At 38.7% G+C, this 16,877-nt stretch overlaps 1 protein-coding gene across 1 annotated transcript; it reads left to right on the top strand.

The window, feature by feature from the left end:
- Nucleotides 1-371: 371 nt before the first annotated feature.
- On the top strand, nucleotides 372-5,497 carry LOC115610714. Its single transcript, XM_030492649.1, has 2 exons — nucleotides 372-1,344; nucleotides 1,942-5,497. The coding sequence occupies exons 1-2, from the start codon at nucleotides 532-534 to the stop codon at nucleotides 5,422-5,424; spliced, it is 4,296 nt and encodes a 1,431-aa protein (XP_030348509.1). The 5' UTR covers nucleotides 372-531; the 3' UTR covers nucleotides 5,425-5,497.
- Nucleotides 5,498-16,877: the final 11,380 nt, after the last annotated feature.

The following is a 16,877-nucleotide window of genomic DNA, read 5'->3' as shown; positions in this document are numbered from 1 at the left end:
TTTGAACTGCTCAGCACGGCAGTGGCGGAGCGCAGACTCCCCTGTCGTCCAGCGCTGTTTTTGCTCATATTCTACTTGCTATAATTAATAAAATTTTAATTGGATTATGATCCGTTGTGGTCACAATTTATGACAATTTCTGGTGCCGTGACTCGGATAAGGAACGGTGGGCTTTGGTCCTCCGGGGAGGCGCCCCGCGACATTTCGCGGCCCCGCGACCAACAGCTCACTCCAACCTTACCGACGAACCTAAATTCTAGGATATTGAGCAAAAAAGGACCGGTAAAATCCCATAAAATTCTGTGCACGGAAGTCCGGACGAAGACGCAGGACGCGTAAGTATACTGCGAAATTGTTCGCGGGTTCGCCGTTCGGGCGGGATTGGGTATCCTGGATTATAACGAACGAGAGGTTCGATATACTGAACCAAGCGAGTGTGGACCCTTTAGTACTGCGTTTTCCACCTCCCGCGAGGGACTGGGCCAGGAATAAGGGGAGCGAGTGAGTGTGTGTTTGTGGATAATCCAGAAGATGGGGGCGAAGGGCAGCAAGCCTTCGACTCCCATGGGGAGGGTACACACTGTACCTAAAAATACCCCTCTGGCATATATCTTAGACAATTGGAGATATTTCCCTGGAACCCTAGGGAAAGATAAGCAAAAAATGATAGAATATTGTACTAAGATATGGGGAGGGAAGAAGATTTCTAAAAATGTCTTTTGGCCAGTCTATGGGTCAGAAGAAGATTGGGTAAGACAGCAATTAAACCTCTGGGTTAATAATAAAAATCCCCTTAACCCGGAGGAGAGTCAATATGCGGAAGTGTGGCTAGAAAGACCGAGAGCTAGACTTTATCCGCTGAATGAAATAAAAACTAAACAAAAGAAAAAGAAGGAAGAGTTAGACGAAACCCTTCTAACCCCCCCTCCTTACATTCCTCCTCCTGCTCCCGCAGAAGTCCCCAGAGCGCCCACTCCCCCACCGGAGTCGGAACAAGGGTCTCCCCCTCTTCCTAGACGTGTAACTAGAAGTCAAAAAGGGGCAGCTCAGATGTACCCCCTAAGGGAAATACCCATGGGGGGACCTCAACCTGTGATCGGATATATTTCCGTACCCCTAAACTCGGCTGACCTACGAGATTTTAAAAGAACCGAAATGGGAAACTTAATTGAGGACCCACTGGGAGTGGCAGAAAGATTAAATCAATTTTTGGGACCAAACCTTTATACTTGGGATGAGATGCAATCTATCCTTGGTCAATTATTTACTACCGAGGAAAGAGATATGATTAGACGAGCAGGAATGAGACTGTGGGATGCTCAACATGCCCAGGGACCCCAAGCAGATATTAAATGGCCACTTCAAAGACCTAATTGGGATAATCAGGATCCGATGCATAGAACTCATATGCAGGACCTGAGAACTATAGTAATTCAGGGAATTAGAGAAGCAGTACCCCGTGGCCAGAATATCAATAAAGCATTTAATGAAATGCAAAAGAAAGATGAAAGCCCTACTGAGTGGCTGGAACGACTGAGGAAAGCCCTTCAGCTGTACTCTGGGGTAAATCCAGACGACCCTTTAGGGCAAGCGCTCCTCAAAACTCAGTTTGTGGCAAAATCATGGGAAGACATTAGAAAGAAGATTGAAAAGTTAGAAGACTGGCAGAATAGAGGGTTGGATGAATTATTGAGGGAAGCTCAGAAAGTCTACGTAAGGCGGGAAGAAGAGAGCAACAAGCGACAAGTAAAAATGATGATAGCAGCGGTCAGAGAGGATCGCAAAGGACGAACTGGTGAACACAGATCTGCTGGAATGAAACAAGGGAACGTAATAGTAAAGAAGGAGCAGAGATGTTGTTTTTACTGTGGAAAGAAGGGACATATAAAGAAGAATTGCAGAGAAAGGATCAGGGATGAGGGAATATTGAAAACGGAATAGGAGAGTCAGGGGCTCTATATCTTAGGGGACCGGAGTCATCATGAGCCCTTGATAAAATTAAAAATAGGTCCCCATAAACAAGAGTTCACCTTTTTAGTAGACACTGGGGCTGAGAAATCAACTATTAAGCAAATACCTGAGGGATGTAAAGTTTCCCCTGAAAAGGTACAAGTAATTGGGGCAAAAGGAGAACCCTTTAAAGTAAGCAAAATCAAAAATGTGGTATTCGAAACTGAAAATAAATTTGGAATGGGTGAACTCTTGCTCGTCCCTGAAGCAGAATTTAATCTGTTAGGACGAGATTTAATTGTTGAATTGCAATTAGAAATTAAAGTGAAAAATCAGGAGCTAACAGTGTCTGCTTATCCTTTAACCGTGGATGATCAAAAACAAATTAACCCCGATGTCTGGTACTCTCCGGACACAATTAGTAGACTGAAAATCCCACCGATTAAAATCCAACTTTCCGAACCCCACATACCTGTGAGGGTAAGGCAATATCCCATATCCCTAGAAGGACGGAGGGGATTAAAACCAGAAATTGATCGATTGTTAGCACAAGGAATCTTAGAGCCTTGTATGTCACCCTTTAACACCCCCATTCTGCCTGTAAAGAAACCAAATGGGAAATATCGACTCGTACATGATTTAAGGGAAATAAACAAAAGAACTATCACCCGATTCCCTGTAGTAGCAAATCCATACACACTGCTAAGCAAGCTAGGACCCCATAACTCCTGGTATAGTGTGGCTGACTTAAAGGATGCCTTTTGGGCCTGTCCACTGGCAGAAGAATGCCGTGATTATTTTGCCTTTGAATGGGAAGACATAGAGACAGGCCGTAGACAGCAATTGAGATGGACTGTGCTTCCCCAAGGGTTCACTGAGTCCCCTAATCTGTTTGGACAGGCCCTGGAAGAGCTCTTAAAAGAATACCAGGTACAAACGGGAAACGTGCTGTTACAGTATGTAGATGATCTGCTCATAGCAGGGAATAATAAAGAGGATGTAAGGAAAGAAAGCATTCGACTCCTAAACTTTCTTGCACAAAAGGGACTACGAGTATCACAAGAAAAGTTACAATTTGTGGAGGAAAAAGTGAAATATTTGGGGCATTATTTGTTTAACGGCAAGAAGATATTGGATCCAGAGCGCATTAAAGGAATTCTGGAATTACCTATGCCTGTCACTAAGAGGCAAATTCGGCAGGCATTAGGGCTATTTGGGTATTGTAGGCAATGGATAGAGAACTACAGCTTTAAAGTTAAATTTTTATATGAACAACTGTCTAAAGACAAAATACCCAAGTGGACCCCTCAGGATCAAGAGCAGTTTGTCAGTCTCAAAAGGGAGCTAAGTCAAGCACCGGTTTTAAGCCTACCAGATTTAAAGCGGCCATTCCATTTATTTGTTAACATACATGAAGGAACGGCATTCGGAGTATTAACTCAGGAATGGGCCGGACAAAAGAAACCGGTGGCATACCTATCAAAGCTGTTGGATCCTGTGAGCAGGGGTTGGCCGAGTTGTTTACAAATCATTGTTGCTGCTGCCTTATTACTTGAGGAAACGAATCGCATTACCTTTAATGGAGAAGTTGTCTTATATGCGCCTCATAACATCAGGGGAGTGTTACAACAAAAAGCAGAAAAATGGCTTACAGATAGCCGATTATTAAAGTATGAGGGAATACTTATAGAATCCCCTAAACTATCTTTGAAAACTATTGGAGCAGTTAACCCCGCTGAATTTTTGTACCCAGGAGAAGGTAATGAACTATTGCACAATTGTTTTCAAACAATTGAACAGCAGACACGCATTAGGCCAGACTTAGAAGAAGAAGAACTACAATGTGGAGAAGTATTATTTATAGATGGGTCATCACGAATAGTGGAAGGTAAACGGTTGTCCGGATATGCCATCGTTAAGTCGGAAAAAGGAGAATTTAAGACAGTAGAATCAGGCCCCCTGAGTGCCAGCTGGTCGGCTCAAGCCTGTGAGCTGTATGCATTGTGGAAAGCATTAGTGTCACTGAAGGGAAAGGATGGAACTATATATACAGACTCACGCTATGCGTTCGGAGTAGTACACACTTTTGGAAAAATATGGGAGGAAAGAGGATTTGTTAACTCACAGGGAAAAGAACTGATACACCCGGAATTAATTCGGCGAGTTCTGGGGGCATTGAAAATGCCGAATAAAATAGCAGTTGTACATATAAAGGGACACCAGCGAGGTACAAGTTATCAAATTAGGGGAAATAATGCAGCTGATACAGAAGCAAAACGAGTGGCAGGCAATTATGATATGATTTTGACTATGCAACAAGTACCTGTTAGTAAAAATTTGAGTTTTGAGTCTGCAGAAAAGGAAAAACTAGAACAAATGGGAGCTAAGGAACAAGATGGTAAGTACATATTGCCAGATGGGAGGGAAGTCTTGCCGAAGGGCATAGCACTCGAGATATTTTCAAAAATACACAGTAAAACACACTGGGGAACCCAGGCGTTAGTTGATCATTTCAATCAACAGTTTGCCAGTATAGGCGTATATAACATAGCAAAGATAGTCACGGCAGCCTGCGAGACCTGTCAAAAGGTTAATCGAAGCAACATGAGACAAAAACCTCTTGGAGGACGTTCCCCAGCATACAGACCTTTCTCACACATACAAGTGGATTTTACTGAACTACCCAGGGTAGGGCGTTACAAACATTTATTAGTAATGGTGGATCATTTAACACATTATGTTGAGGCTTTTCCTACCTCCAAGGCAACTGCTAACCAGGTTACTAAAGTGTTACTTGAACACATTATACCTCGATATGGAGTACCTGAAGTAATCGACTCGGACAGAGGAACACACTTTGTGTCAAAAATTGTTAAAGATCTAGCTGAAAGCTTGGGGATTAAGTGGGAATACCATACACCATGGCATCCACAAAGTTCAGGAAAAGTTGAAAGGATAAATGGAGAAATCAAAACTATTTTGACTAAATTAATGATAGAAACCAAATTATCATGGATTAAGTGCCTACCCATGGCACTATTAATTCTCAGAACCAGACCCCGAGCAGATGTAGGAATATCAGCGTTTGAAATGGTGTATGGAATGTCTTATAGAATTGAAAGTCCACAAACAAATGTTTTAATTCGAGACCGTGTGATTAATGAATATGTTTCACAATTAGCAGAACATCGTAACAAGCTTTGGGAACATGGACTGATTGTACAACGACCCCCGTTGGACTTAAAAATTCATAATGTTAAACCTGGGGATTGGATATTGATTAAAGTGTGGAAGGAAGAAACCCTAAAACCCAATTGGGAGGGACCTTATCTTGTTTTGCTTACAACAGAAACAGCTGTCCGAACTGCTGAGCGTGGATGGACTCATGCCAGTCGCATTAAAGGCCCAGTGACGAGACCCCACTGGAAAGTAATCAGTACTCCAGGTGACACCAAGATAACCCTGAAAAGATAACGTAATGATAAAGACTTTATTCGATTATTTTACCGCATTACCTCTCGGTATAAAGTGTGTATTGCTGTTTATATTTGCTATAATTATTTCTCTTTTTTTCTATTATATATGGAAGCGTACAAAGTGTGTTGAAGGAAATTGCTAAACTTATGCAACCTCACAATATTAAATATAGAAGATATGTTGATGTAAATAATATATGCACTCTAGATATATGAATTAGGTGTAATGATTTGAACTGCAATTGTTATCCATTTGCTTGTTTTAGGTGTAAGGTATGCCAGGATAAATGGTAGACACATTGTGAATGTGGATACCCTCCAATAGGAGTTTACACACAGTGTTGGAAAATCCAAAGAACTCTCACTGAGTGGAAATTAAAACAATTAGAGTCTAAACAAAAAAATTATTCGGGAATCCCATGAGTGGTGGGAAATTTTTGCCAAAGGAATAAACCCTCGATATTATTGCTACCACTCCAACGAACCAGTCCCCTTTGTAGCTGAAATTTTGGTTATAAAATGCAGAAGGGAAGTACTGACCGTGTCTTACTTTACCCCATTAGTTAAAGCTGCAAAGTGGGAAGCCTATATAAACAGGCAGAAAGCCCGAAACAGCTGTTCTCCTGAAGAATTCCCTTGCTGCCGAGAAGATGGTACACCCCGTGGCTCGAAGCAACCGAGTCGACGGGCGAGGCAGAGGAGGAACAAACTGTGGAGAAAAGAACCAGAACGATGGGACACAAAAGCAGCAATGGCCGAACTTCCCCAGGACTGATAAAAATATACTTAAATTGACAAAATTGACAGACACCCTTTTTCCTGGTATACCGTTAGTTTTGTTATTGATAATAACCCAAGCAAATGGAAACCCTCATGAACCTATGAAATGGACGATTGGTCGATGGGAGGACCAAACAGTAATTGGCATTAATGTCACTGCCGGAGCCCCCACATTCCGAGCAGCGCTGTGCCAACTAGCACCTATAGAACCATGCTTAAATCTGAAAGGATATTATTTGTGTCCTGCTTCCAACCCAGGCAAAGGGTATTGCAACTATCCAAACGAGTATTATTGTGCGTCCTGGGACTGTGTAACCCTCGCTGCGGCATGGCAGCCGGGTAGGTCAGACCCTTTCCTCAAGACTCAGTGGGGTCCTGAGGGATGTACACCTCCTCGATATGATTCCTCGGGAGGTATCATAAGTCCAGGAAATTGTGCTCATATAATTCTTACAATATTGCAACCGGACGATTTTGGGTGGATAACAGGAAGAACATGGGGAATTAGATATTGGGAACCAGGTGTAGATAGAGGAGGGCTTATACTTATACGAAAAGTTAAACTTCCACACGATCCCTTACCAGTAGGACCAAACCTGGTCCTGAATCCACCCACTTTCTCTGAAGAAAAGGTTGCCCCCGCAAGCGTCGCAACCAATTCTCCAAACTCCCTTTCGGAAACAACTAATGACATTGTGACTGAATTCTCCTCATCCAGGGATCGAGAGTTGTCAGAATCCAAAAACCCCTTATGGAATCTAATGCAAGCCTCTTATCGTGCCCTTAATGAAAGCAAACCAAATTTAACTAAAGAATGTTGGTTATGTTATAATGTTAGACCACCATATTTTGAGGCAATTGGAAAACCAGGTAGGATTCAATGGTCTAATGGTTCAAACCCACGAGAATGCCCATGGGATGACCAGAGGAACCATACGCAAGGAATTACTATTCAATTAGTAACAGGTCAAGGAAAATGTATAGGTACAGTGCCCGAAAAATATCAGCCTTTGTGCAATAAAACAGTCACTAACACCAATATAGAGAAACACAAGAATCAAAATGACAAATGGGCTATCCCGACACCAGGAGCTAAATGGGTTTGTTCAGACATCGGAGTAACGCCTTGCCTATCCCTAAACGTGTTTGATCAATCTCAGTTTTGCGTACAGGTGATTATTGTTCCTCGTCTAATCTATCACACCTCTGAGGAGGTGTTACGCCACTTTGAAGGAGACCTGAATAAGCAAAAACGAGAGCCAATTACAGTAGTAACCCTAGCTACCCTGCTGATAGCGAGCGGAGTTGGAGCAGGTACAGGCATAGCCTCCCTAGTGAAAGGTCAGGAGTTACAAAGTTTGCAGATGGCTGTAGATGAAGATTTAGCAAAAATAGAACAATCTATCCAAAATTTAGCCACTTCAGTAAAGTCTTTATCAGAAGTAGTACTGCAAAATAGAAGAGGATTAGATCTATTGTTTTTAAAGGAAGGAGGGTTATGTGTAGCTCTCAATGAAGAATGTTGCTCTTTTGCTGACCATACTGGAGTAGTCCAGGACACCATGTCTGAACTCCGGAAAAGGTTAGATCAACGTAAGAAAGATCGTGAGGCGGGCAAGTCATGGAACGAAAACTGGTTTAATGTTTCACCTTGGCTAACCACTTTGTTGTCCGCCTTAGCAGGACCGCTTATCATGTTGATTTTGGGACTCATATTTGGGCCTTGTATATTACGTTATATTTTACACTTTATTAAAGAACGGTTTGACATAGCTAAACTGCTTATTTTAACTACGAGGTCTGGGGCAAAATATAAGAGTGTATCTATTAATGAAGATGAAGATTGTTGTGAATGCATTATGCCACGTGAGAACTATGCCTTTTGTAATTGTGAGGTATTACCTTGTGAGTGTTATGATAAATGTTGGGATTGTGGAAAAAGGTTTGTTCGCAGTGCCGAAAATGAAAGTAACGTCTAATAAACAATAATAGGATAAAAAGAAAAAGGGGGGATTGTGAGAAACTATGGACTAGGATATTGTTTATTAAGATTTATGTTAAGCTCAATGTAAAGGTTAGGCAACAAAGATGTGAAATCGCTTATGCAGACAGAAACTCGGACACTGCTTGAGTAAGATAAGATAACCACAATCGCGAGATAACCGCCAGACTTCCAGAAACCGACAGAAACTCGGACACTGCTTGAGTAAGATAAGATAACCACAATCGCGAGATAACTGCCAGACTTCCAGGAACCGACAGAAACAGGACAAACAACCCCAGATAAGGACATGTGAATGAGGGGTCAGCTATGGGATAAAGGAGAAAGACTTCTTACTTCGGCCTCAACGACCACCAGGAGGTAGAAAACGACCCCCTAACAACAACTGAAGCATGCGCAGAGTACCTCCACTACTTCATGAACACGGAAGTAAAGATGTATAAAAAGGGACTGTTTGAACTGCTCAGCACGGCAGTGGCGGAGCGCAGACTCCCCTGTCGTCCAGCGCTGTTTTTGCTCATATTCTACTTGCTATAATTAATAAAATTTTAATTGGATTATGATCCGTTGTGGTCACAATTTATGACAACCTGAACTGAAGCAGGCTTACACAAACACAAGGCTTTACAATTAATGCTCAGTAGCACTAGGTTATTAAAAGTCTTAGTAGATGTTTCCTTAATGATGAGGATTTTCATCAGAACTTGGGAATTTTGGATCATGTGTCCCATCAAAATTCAAGACCAAAGGGATTTGTCTGAGTTAGATTCTGCCATTTTGACATTTACTGAAGTCCCAATCCCATAGAGTCAGTGTGAGTGTTAATAAGGACTTAAATGAAGCTCAGGTTTCACTCATGCCTCTTTTGCTTCCATTAACCTTAATGGGCTGTGAATCAGAGCTATTGAGCAATGGCAATGATCCTACCCCTTTGATTTTATGCTTTCCTACATCTCTGAGGTTTATTTTTCATTTATAAAACCACAGATGGACTAACTTCTGTGGATTCACAAAAACACAGAGCAGACTCAGATAGAGTTACTTTAAAGTGGTAGCCAAATCTACCTAACACATATCATGTTCAATGAATTAGCTAATAACATAACTTAGTAGGTGGTAAATGAGCTAATAAAATTTGTAATATAGTTCTATGTTGGAGTCCAAAACAAGTGTTAAAATAACATTTACCGTTATGTTTGTAGTAATTTGTATAAACTGCCTGGCAGGAGGTGAGTGTGCTGCACTATTAAAAAAATTACAACAGGAGCAATCTCATTATATCTATCTGGGACAAGAGGAAGTCTGTGAATTTATCCCACAAAATGTGCCGTATGAAGAACTGACTAAACAGGGACTGGAATAATTATCATATTGGCCAAAAAATAAAATTGTGCTACTGTGTACTCTGGAAAGGTCATAAAATTACTTACATAATGTTGATTTGAGTATTTTTTGCTGATTCCACAGAAATATAGAACAAATGAGAACTGAAAGCAAATCCTAACTGAGAAACCTAACACAAAGAACTATCCCTCCTAACTGCAGATTCTACAGAAACTGCTTTGAAATATATATAAAAAATTGTGTAGTGAAATGGTCATGCTGGGCTTCATTCTGCACCACTGGCTTTAATGGGATTTTCCTGAGCAGCAAATGCAGGATTCAGCTTCAGTTAGTGGCAGTGCCACTCGACGCCAATCACATAGCTAGTCAGACAGACCTGGGAGTAGAAACTACGTACTGAGTTGTACCACTCACCTAAATGGGGAAAAAATATTCACAAGACTCTTTTTCCAGTATAATAACTAGAAATACTCTAAAATCTTTTGAACAAAGGTTCATGTAAGTTATTATTTATTTGAACCCATCTTCACTATTAATACTCAGGAATACCTTCTCAGGAAGACATGTATAGACATGTTTAACTCCAGACCCATTCAAAACAGCATTTAAACATGCACTAACCTTTGAGCTTAGTAACTCCCTGTGTAAGTGCTCTCTTCTGCAATTTTTATCCTACAGACTACTTCGGTTATGTTTTTTTGGGGATGGAGGTGTAAAATGTACCATACTGTTTCAAAAATGAGTCAACAATGCTTCTTTGGGGTGGAGGAATGCTAACATCAGCTGCATTGTATTAGCAAGACAGTAGGCAGCAGGTCAAGTGCCATGAATATTCCCTTCTACTTGGTTTTCTTTTGGTCACACCCGGCATATCCTGTTCAGTTTTATGCTACTTGGTTCTAAACAGGAGTTTGTCGGGGAAAAAAACAGTCTAAAAGGACAGCTAATTGCTCTCTTCCACTACTGAAGAGCTAAGGAAGAGCTGGGACCAGGCTTTTCAGAAGAGTATGGTAAAATAGTGTTCATAGTCACAAGATGCAGCAAGAAAAAAATCGTACTTTTACATAAGAAAAACATTTCTCATAATGGGAGTGATGAAGTACTGAACAAGGTGACCCAGAAAGGCACTGAAATCTCAATTTTTGGAAGATATTAAAAATTTCACAGCACAGAGCTTTTTTTAAAGTATGAAATTAGATTTTTAATAAAATGCTAGTATTTGTTGTGATATTAGGTTATTGCAATCTTCTCTGAGTCTTTTAAGTGTTTAAAAGAGGCATAGACTTGTCTTACTATCTGGAAATTATACTCAGATATGCTATCATAGATATTTGTGTTTCAGCTGTTCATGTTATTGCAGTACTTTTCTGGTTTAGAGATGTCGGTGGGTTTCTGGAGTCCCAGTGTATGGCTAAATCAATGTTAGAGAAAGTATAATTCTAAAACATAAACCACCAGACTTTGTGTAGACCCCAAAATGCAGATTTTCATGATTTACATGCCACTTTAATTCTCAGTTTATATTACGTTCTGTTGAAGAATAAATACTGATTACTGGGATTTTTCCGTAACTGGAAATCATAAATACACAAAACCTCAGAAGTCATCTAATAAAGAGTGTCTCCTCAGAAACTGCATCATTTTAGAGTATTTGAATTGGAATATTGGAATTATTTTTAGCTGAAAAACTGAGTTTGAGACTGATCTTTGAAATATCTTTAGTGCAGAACAACGTGAGGGTATTCTACTGAGAAACAAGCAAAAATAATGGTATTGAGAACCTAATTAGGGTTGTAAATACTGTTACAAAAAGAACTTGTTTCTATTCCTTTCACAAGTAAAGACCTCTCATTTGTAGAAAAGTATTGTCAATAAAAGAACATAGTAAAACCATTGGTTAGCTCTTATTTGACTTGTATTTCCTTTCAATATAATAAATCTTGGTTCTTCTTTATGGCTAAGATGACAAGAGCCTTTTAGGATGTAAATGCTGTGTATCTTTATGTAACCTTAATGTAATAATTTCATAATACTCTTGTAGAAGAATAATTACATAATTTATGAAAAATATATTGAGGTCATTTGATAATACAACTGGTTATTGCTATAAGTATATTGATATCAACTGGAGAAAGTAATTACCTGGCAAGGCTTAAGCAAATTCCTTCCAAGTACAGCAAACTCAGAGCACTCTTTCCAGAGGATTCTAACACTGTTTCAGAAGTTGAGAGGATTTGTGTAAGAATCCAGTAATTTGTTCCTTGAAATGAAAGAAAAATAAGTGCTTATTAAACCCAAATAAAATGTGAAAGCTTACACAGAAAATGAAATTGGTAAAACATACAGCTACTACTGAAAAGGCACCTGGAATTTTGAGGAAAAAAAAAAAAATTACTCCAAAAGACTAATTGTAAAACATCTCGTTAAAGTTGACATGAGTTACTAAAGTTATAGTATAATATAGAAACCAATTCCTGTGAAACAATAAGTTGTTCAGTGGTCATGTATGCTTAGAGGGGAGGCATAAGTTAAGATTTGGTGAAAAGAATAGGGAAATTTAATTCAGATTTGGGACTATTGCTGTTCAATAATTTGCCTGTTTCAAAGCAATTTCCTATGTGCTTTTTCCAGGAAACTGACAAGTACTGGGGTTTTTTTTAGGAATTATTTAGAGGTTACAGCCCTTAGTCCTGTTATAAGATATGCAGGGTATCTAGTCTCTATAAGGCAGAGTTAACCAACAGAAAGGATGTTTACCTATTTATTTCTTGCTTTAGCTATCTTTAGCGATCATTTATGTAGGAGGCAAGATAATTAGGTTCAGCGTTCTCCAGGGCAGGCACTCCTGTGTTTTTAAAAGTCTTTTAATTCAAGGTGTGAAAGAGGTCTGCAATTTCTGCTATTTCATTTAAATTTTCTCTTTCTAATATAATAATAGTGATAGTGATAACATTGATCATTATGGTTATTTTACTTATTTCAACCATGATAGTCCTAGGGCTGGGCAAACGTAATAAAAATTGTGGAGTTACCACTTGGTAAGTGCTTCCACAGATACGGTAAATAAGAACTTAACCCACCTTTTCTCAAAAATGTAAGTAGCTGGTTTTAAGATGAAATTATTTTACATTTAGCAACAGATATATAATTAAACACAATTGCTGTTATCAGTGACAGGATGCTCATAGAAGAGAAAGAAAAATACCTTTCTAGGGATTTACTCATTTAAAAAAAACTAGAATCTTTTGCCTTAGCTGGTTAGACAGAACAGCTATTAAGAGAGGAGGATGTCTATGCCAGTAGAATTGGAATGATGAAAAGTAATTTCTGACAATAAGGAAAAAGGAATTGTTCTTTGTTGTTTCAGTCTATTAAAATCACACTGGAAAAGTACTTTGGGCTATTGTGGAGGAAATACTTCACTAGCAGAGCATGAATGGAAGAAAATAGGCAAAAGGATGTAAATGGTCTTATGAGTTTCTAATTAAACAAAATTAAAATTGAAAGGAGACTTTTTTTTTTCCTCGCCAGCTACAGTAAAGATTTAGACTTGCGAATGAACTAAAAAGTAACCTTTAATGACAAGAAGAGATAGTGGTATATAAAAAAAATTGCCTTCTACTTACTGACATAGCTAGATCAATGTTTGATTAGTTCACAAATGGTAATTGAATTAAAGCTTGAAAGTATAATGTATAGAGTATTGATTTTTCCTCTTGACTAATCAAGAAGCAACAATTTAGATGCTGAGACAGAAAAAAAGGGTTGCCAGAAAATATAATTGCTACTAAAACACACGTTGTAAGGCAATGACAAAATCAATAGAAGACTGATACCATGCAAGTCTAGGTACTTCTAATTACTCAAAATTATACAGTCTAAATTCTGTATTGGATTTATACCATGTATAACCTCATTGATTTCAGCATGAAGTTTGCTCCAGTACCTAGAGAACACTCTACTCCTTTTTGTTTTCCTTTCTCACCACTGGCCTTCTCCTGCTGAAATCAATAGCAGAACTCACATTAAATCTCAATAATGCATGATCATAGAATATTGTTACTCAAGGACACATTTATGTGAAAAATTGGAGAAATCAATCCTCCATTGATAATAATGGCAGCTATATTGATGAGGCTGTTGCTTTGCTACGTTAGTTGCCTGTTTTTAATCCAGTATTTTAAAAATGGCAGTTACATACAAAGGCTTATGATAAGAAAGAGGACTTGAATAAAGAACCCAGGAAAGCATATCTCTGTGTTCTTAACTTCAGCTATATGAGTAAAATCAGTATAAGTCAACTGATGGCTCATTTAAATGTAAAGCTAAGAATGTGTACAAAGACTTTTTCTTGGTCAGTTAAAGCATATACAACATGCAACTATTTTCTGCAGATGTCTTTTTTTCTCCAAGACACTGTGGATTTGTAAAGATGTGTAGATTTTGGAGGAGCAGCCTACCATCCCTCCTTTTCTGAACAAAATACATTGTATTTTGATTTTTTTTCACTGTCCCACAGAGCTCTCCTATGTTATTATGTGGTGAGAGTCAGACAATAGTTGCAATGTGGTTTGGTGGTCCCAACCGGCCTTTTAAAATCTGTCCAATATCAGGATTTTATATTGCTCCCTATATTGCTGTTTGGGTGCAATTGTCAGGCTTTGTAGTTGAGTGACATTTAGTGATGAATACTTTTAATGTTTCCACATAGTGTACTTCACTTCCCTATTGAAACTATAAAGACACTCCTTCATTATGCTTTAATATATAATCATTACCAAAAAAGGCTGCATTTAAGCAAAAGCATTTCCAAAATCCAAAGCTTCAGATGTAATTTGCTGAGGCCTCAGTGACTGAATGAAAATATGCCTGCCTGTCTATTATGCCAGATGCCCCGTTAGAGATATGATAGCTATTTTCAATCTCAGTGATTAACATAGTGTGACATCTATAGATAGATGGGAATTGAAGCTGGTTCTATGTTAGAGGATAGTATCTGATAATTTAGGATATACATCTATATACATATGCACAGAACTTCGACGATACACAGATGTGAATGGAATTCCATCAATTTGGCAAATTTTTATTGTAGCATAGAAATATTTTAAATCTATCTTGGTTATTAAAATAGTAATTTTCCTCTAGACAATATCCTGCTTCCTCTGACTAACCTGCTGAATAGCATCCATGCTACTTGCATACCTCCTGCTTTACCCTTAAATGGAAGCAGTGTGTGCTGGAAGCCTCCAGTTTCTGAATAATAACTTACAAGTTGGAAGACAAAAATTTTTTTCCCCATTTATGGAGAAATTAACATTTCCATCATGGCCATAACAAAATGAGAGATGTGGACTCTGGCTGCTTTAAGAATGAGTTCTTTCGTGGGATTAAGGAAAATGTTAGTCAATTATACTAATCGACGCAGTTTAGTGAGCTCAGAAGTGTTGTTTAGTTGAAAAAGCTGCAGATCTTCCCCAAGCAGATGATTTCACATAATTTCTGGTGGCAGAAAGTAACATTGTTGGTTGAAGACCATATCTTCTTAGAAAATAGATTTAAATAGAGTAAGTAAGGGGACTGATGGAAGTGAAATACAGAGTTGAAAAGTGAGAGGTAGAGGCAGCTTGATGAATGCATCCCTCTCTCAAGAGCATCCTGTGGAGGGAAGAAGATAAGATACGTGTTTAACTTAGGGAACTGAGGAGTGAGTTGCTTTGGGAAAAAATTATGCAGAGAGCAGGGATTGGTTTGGCTGGAGAGATTCCTCTTTGGATTGGTCTTGGGTAAAGTTGTATTTGTGAGACTAATGGTTACTGTTATGTTTTAGGTGAGGTTCAGCAATTTTCTGGCTGAAAATCCTCAGTGTCTTTCCTGTAAATGGTCTGACCTCCAGGCTAGGCAGAAAGGTTGAGTTTTGTGAAGCACTTAAAGAGGAGGGTAAGCTTTACAGTGCTTTGATTTCTTTTTTTTAATGCTAATATTTATGGAGGTTCTGACAGGTTTGTAATGTAAGAGTTATTGACTGAAATAAGAAAGAAATAACATTAACATTTTAGTTTTTCTTAATAAAATCCTTTCATTTTCCTCACTTTTTTATTAATTTGATCAAGAAAGGTTAAGATATTAAGACATTAGAATAAAAATGTATCAAAGGTTAGTTACATGTCAAAAGTAGTTAGTTTCTGCTCACAAACAGTTCTGTTATGAAAATGATTTGTTGAGAATATTTGGTGAATATATACATTGAAAAAGGATCAGCTTTCTGCAAAATCACTATTCTGAATTAACTATTTTTTAATACAATATAGTATCCAAATATATATTTTTTATATACTATAGCCTCAAGCTGGGCCAGGGGAGGTTCAGAATGGATATTAGGAAAAAATTCTTCACTGAAAAAGTGATCAGGTATTGGAACAAGCTGCCCAAGGAAGAGGCGGAATCACTGTCCCTGGAACTGTTCAAAAACTGTGTAGACAAGGCCCTTAGTGACATGGTTTAGTGGTGACCTTGGCAGTCCTGGGGTGACGGTTGGATTTGATGGTCTCGAAGGTCTTTTCCAACTTGGTTGATTCTATGATTCTATGATTAGTGCAATGGCTGATTTTTCTCATTGTGAAAAATTTTCCTCTTGTGTCCAGTTGGAATCTCCCTAGGAGTAACTTGTGCCCATTACCCCTCATCTTTTCCATGTGACTCTTTGTAAAATGGGAGTTGCCATCTCCTTTGTAGCCAGCCTTGAAATACTGGAACACAGTGATAAGGTCTTCCCTGAGCCTTCTTTTCTCTAGGCTGGAAACTCTGGGCATCTGAGCTTACTTGAATGGAAGCTGCCAAGTAAGTGCTCATCCCTCTTGATATTAAGTCTCTTGTTGTTTGATCTAAATACAGATTCAGAAACCTAACTGTTGTCCACCATCTTTAAAGGTTGTCCTGCCTAGGGGTTGATTTGCGATCCTGTCTCTTAGTGGTAATTAGTGTAGTAAGTGTTGTGAATGAAACTTTATTAACTAAAACAAGTTTATACTTTGATTTATGTTTATATATATACACTTCGATATATATACTTTGAAAATATATATATACACATACTCTGTGCACTTTTAGCTTCATCCTAGTATCTCATTTGTATTTCTCATTTTAGCCACCTAATGGGCTACAGAGTTTAAGGATTTGTCTATAACAGTTCCCAAATCTCTTCCTGGGTCAATGCTCTGATGTTCATTTTCCACTTAGCAGCTATACACAGTCTCTTTTTTTGATCCAAACTCATTAGTCTATATTTATCTGCATTTGTCATGCGCCAGCCAGGTGCATTTGTT

This window comes from Strigops habroptila, chromosome 7 (assembly GCF_004027225.2).
Source record: "Strigops habroptila isolate Jane chromosome 7, bStrHab1.2.pri, whole genome shotgun sequence".
Classification (NCBI taxonomy): domain Eukaryota; kingdom Metazoa; phylum Chordata; class Aves; order Psittaciformes; family Psittacidae; genus Strigops; species Strigops habroptila.
The sequence above is the reverse complement of the archived record's forward strand: the minus strand, read 5'-3'. Positions and strand labels throughout refer to the sequence as shown.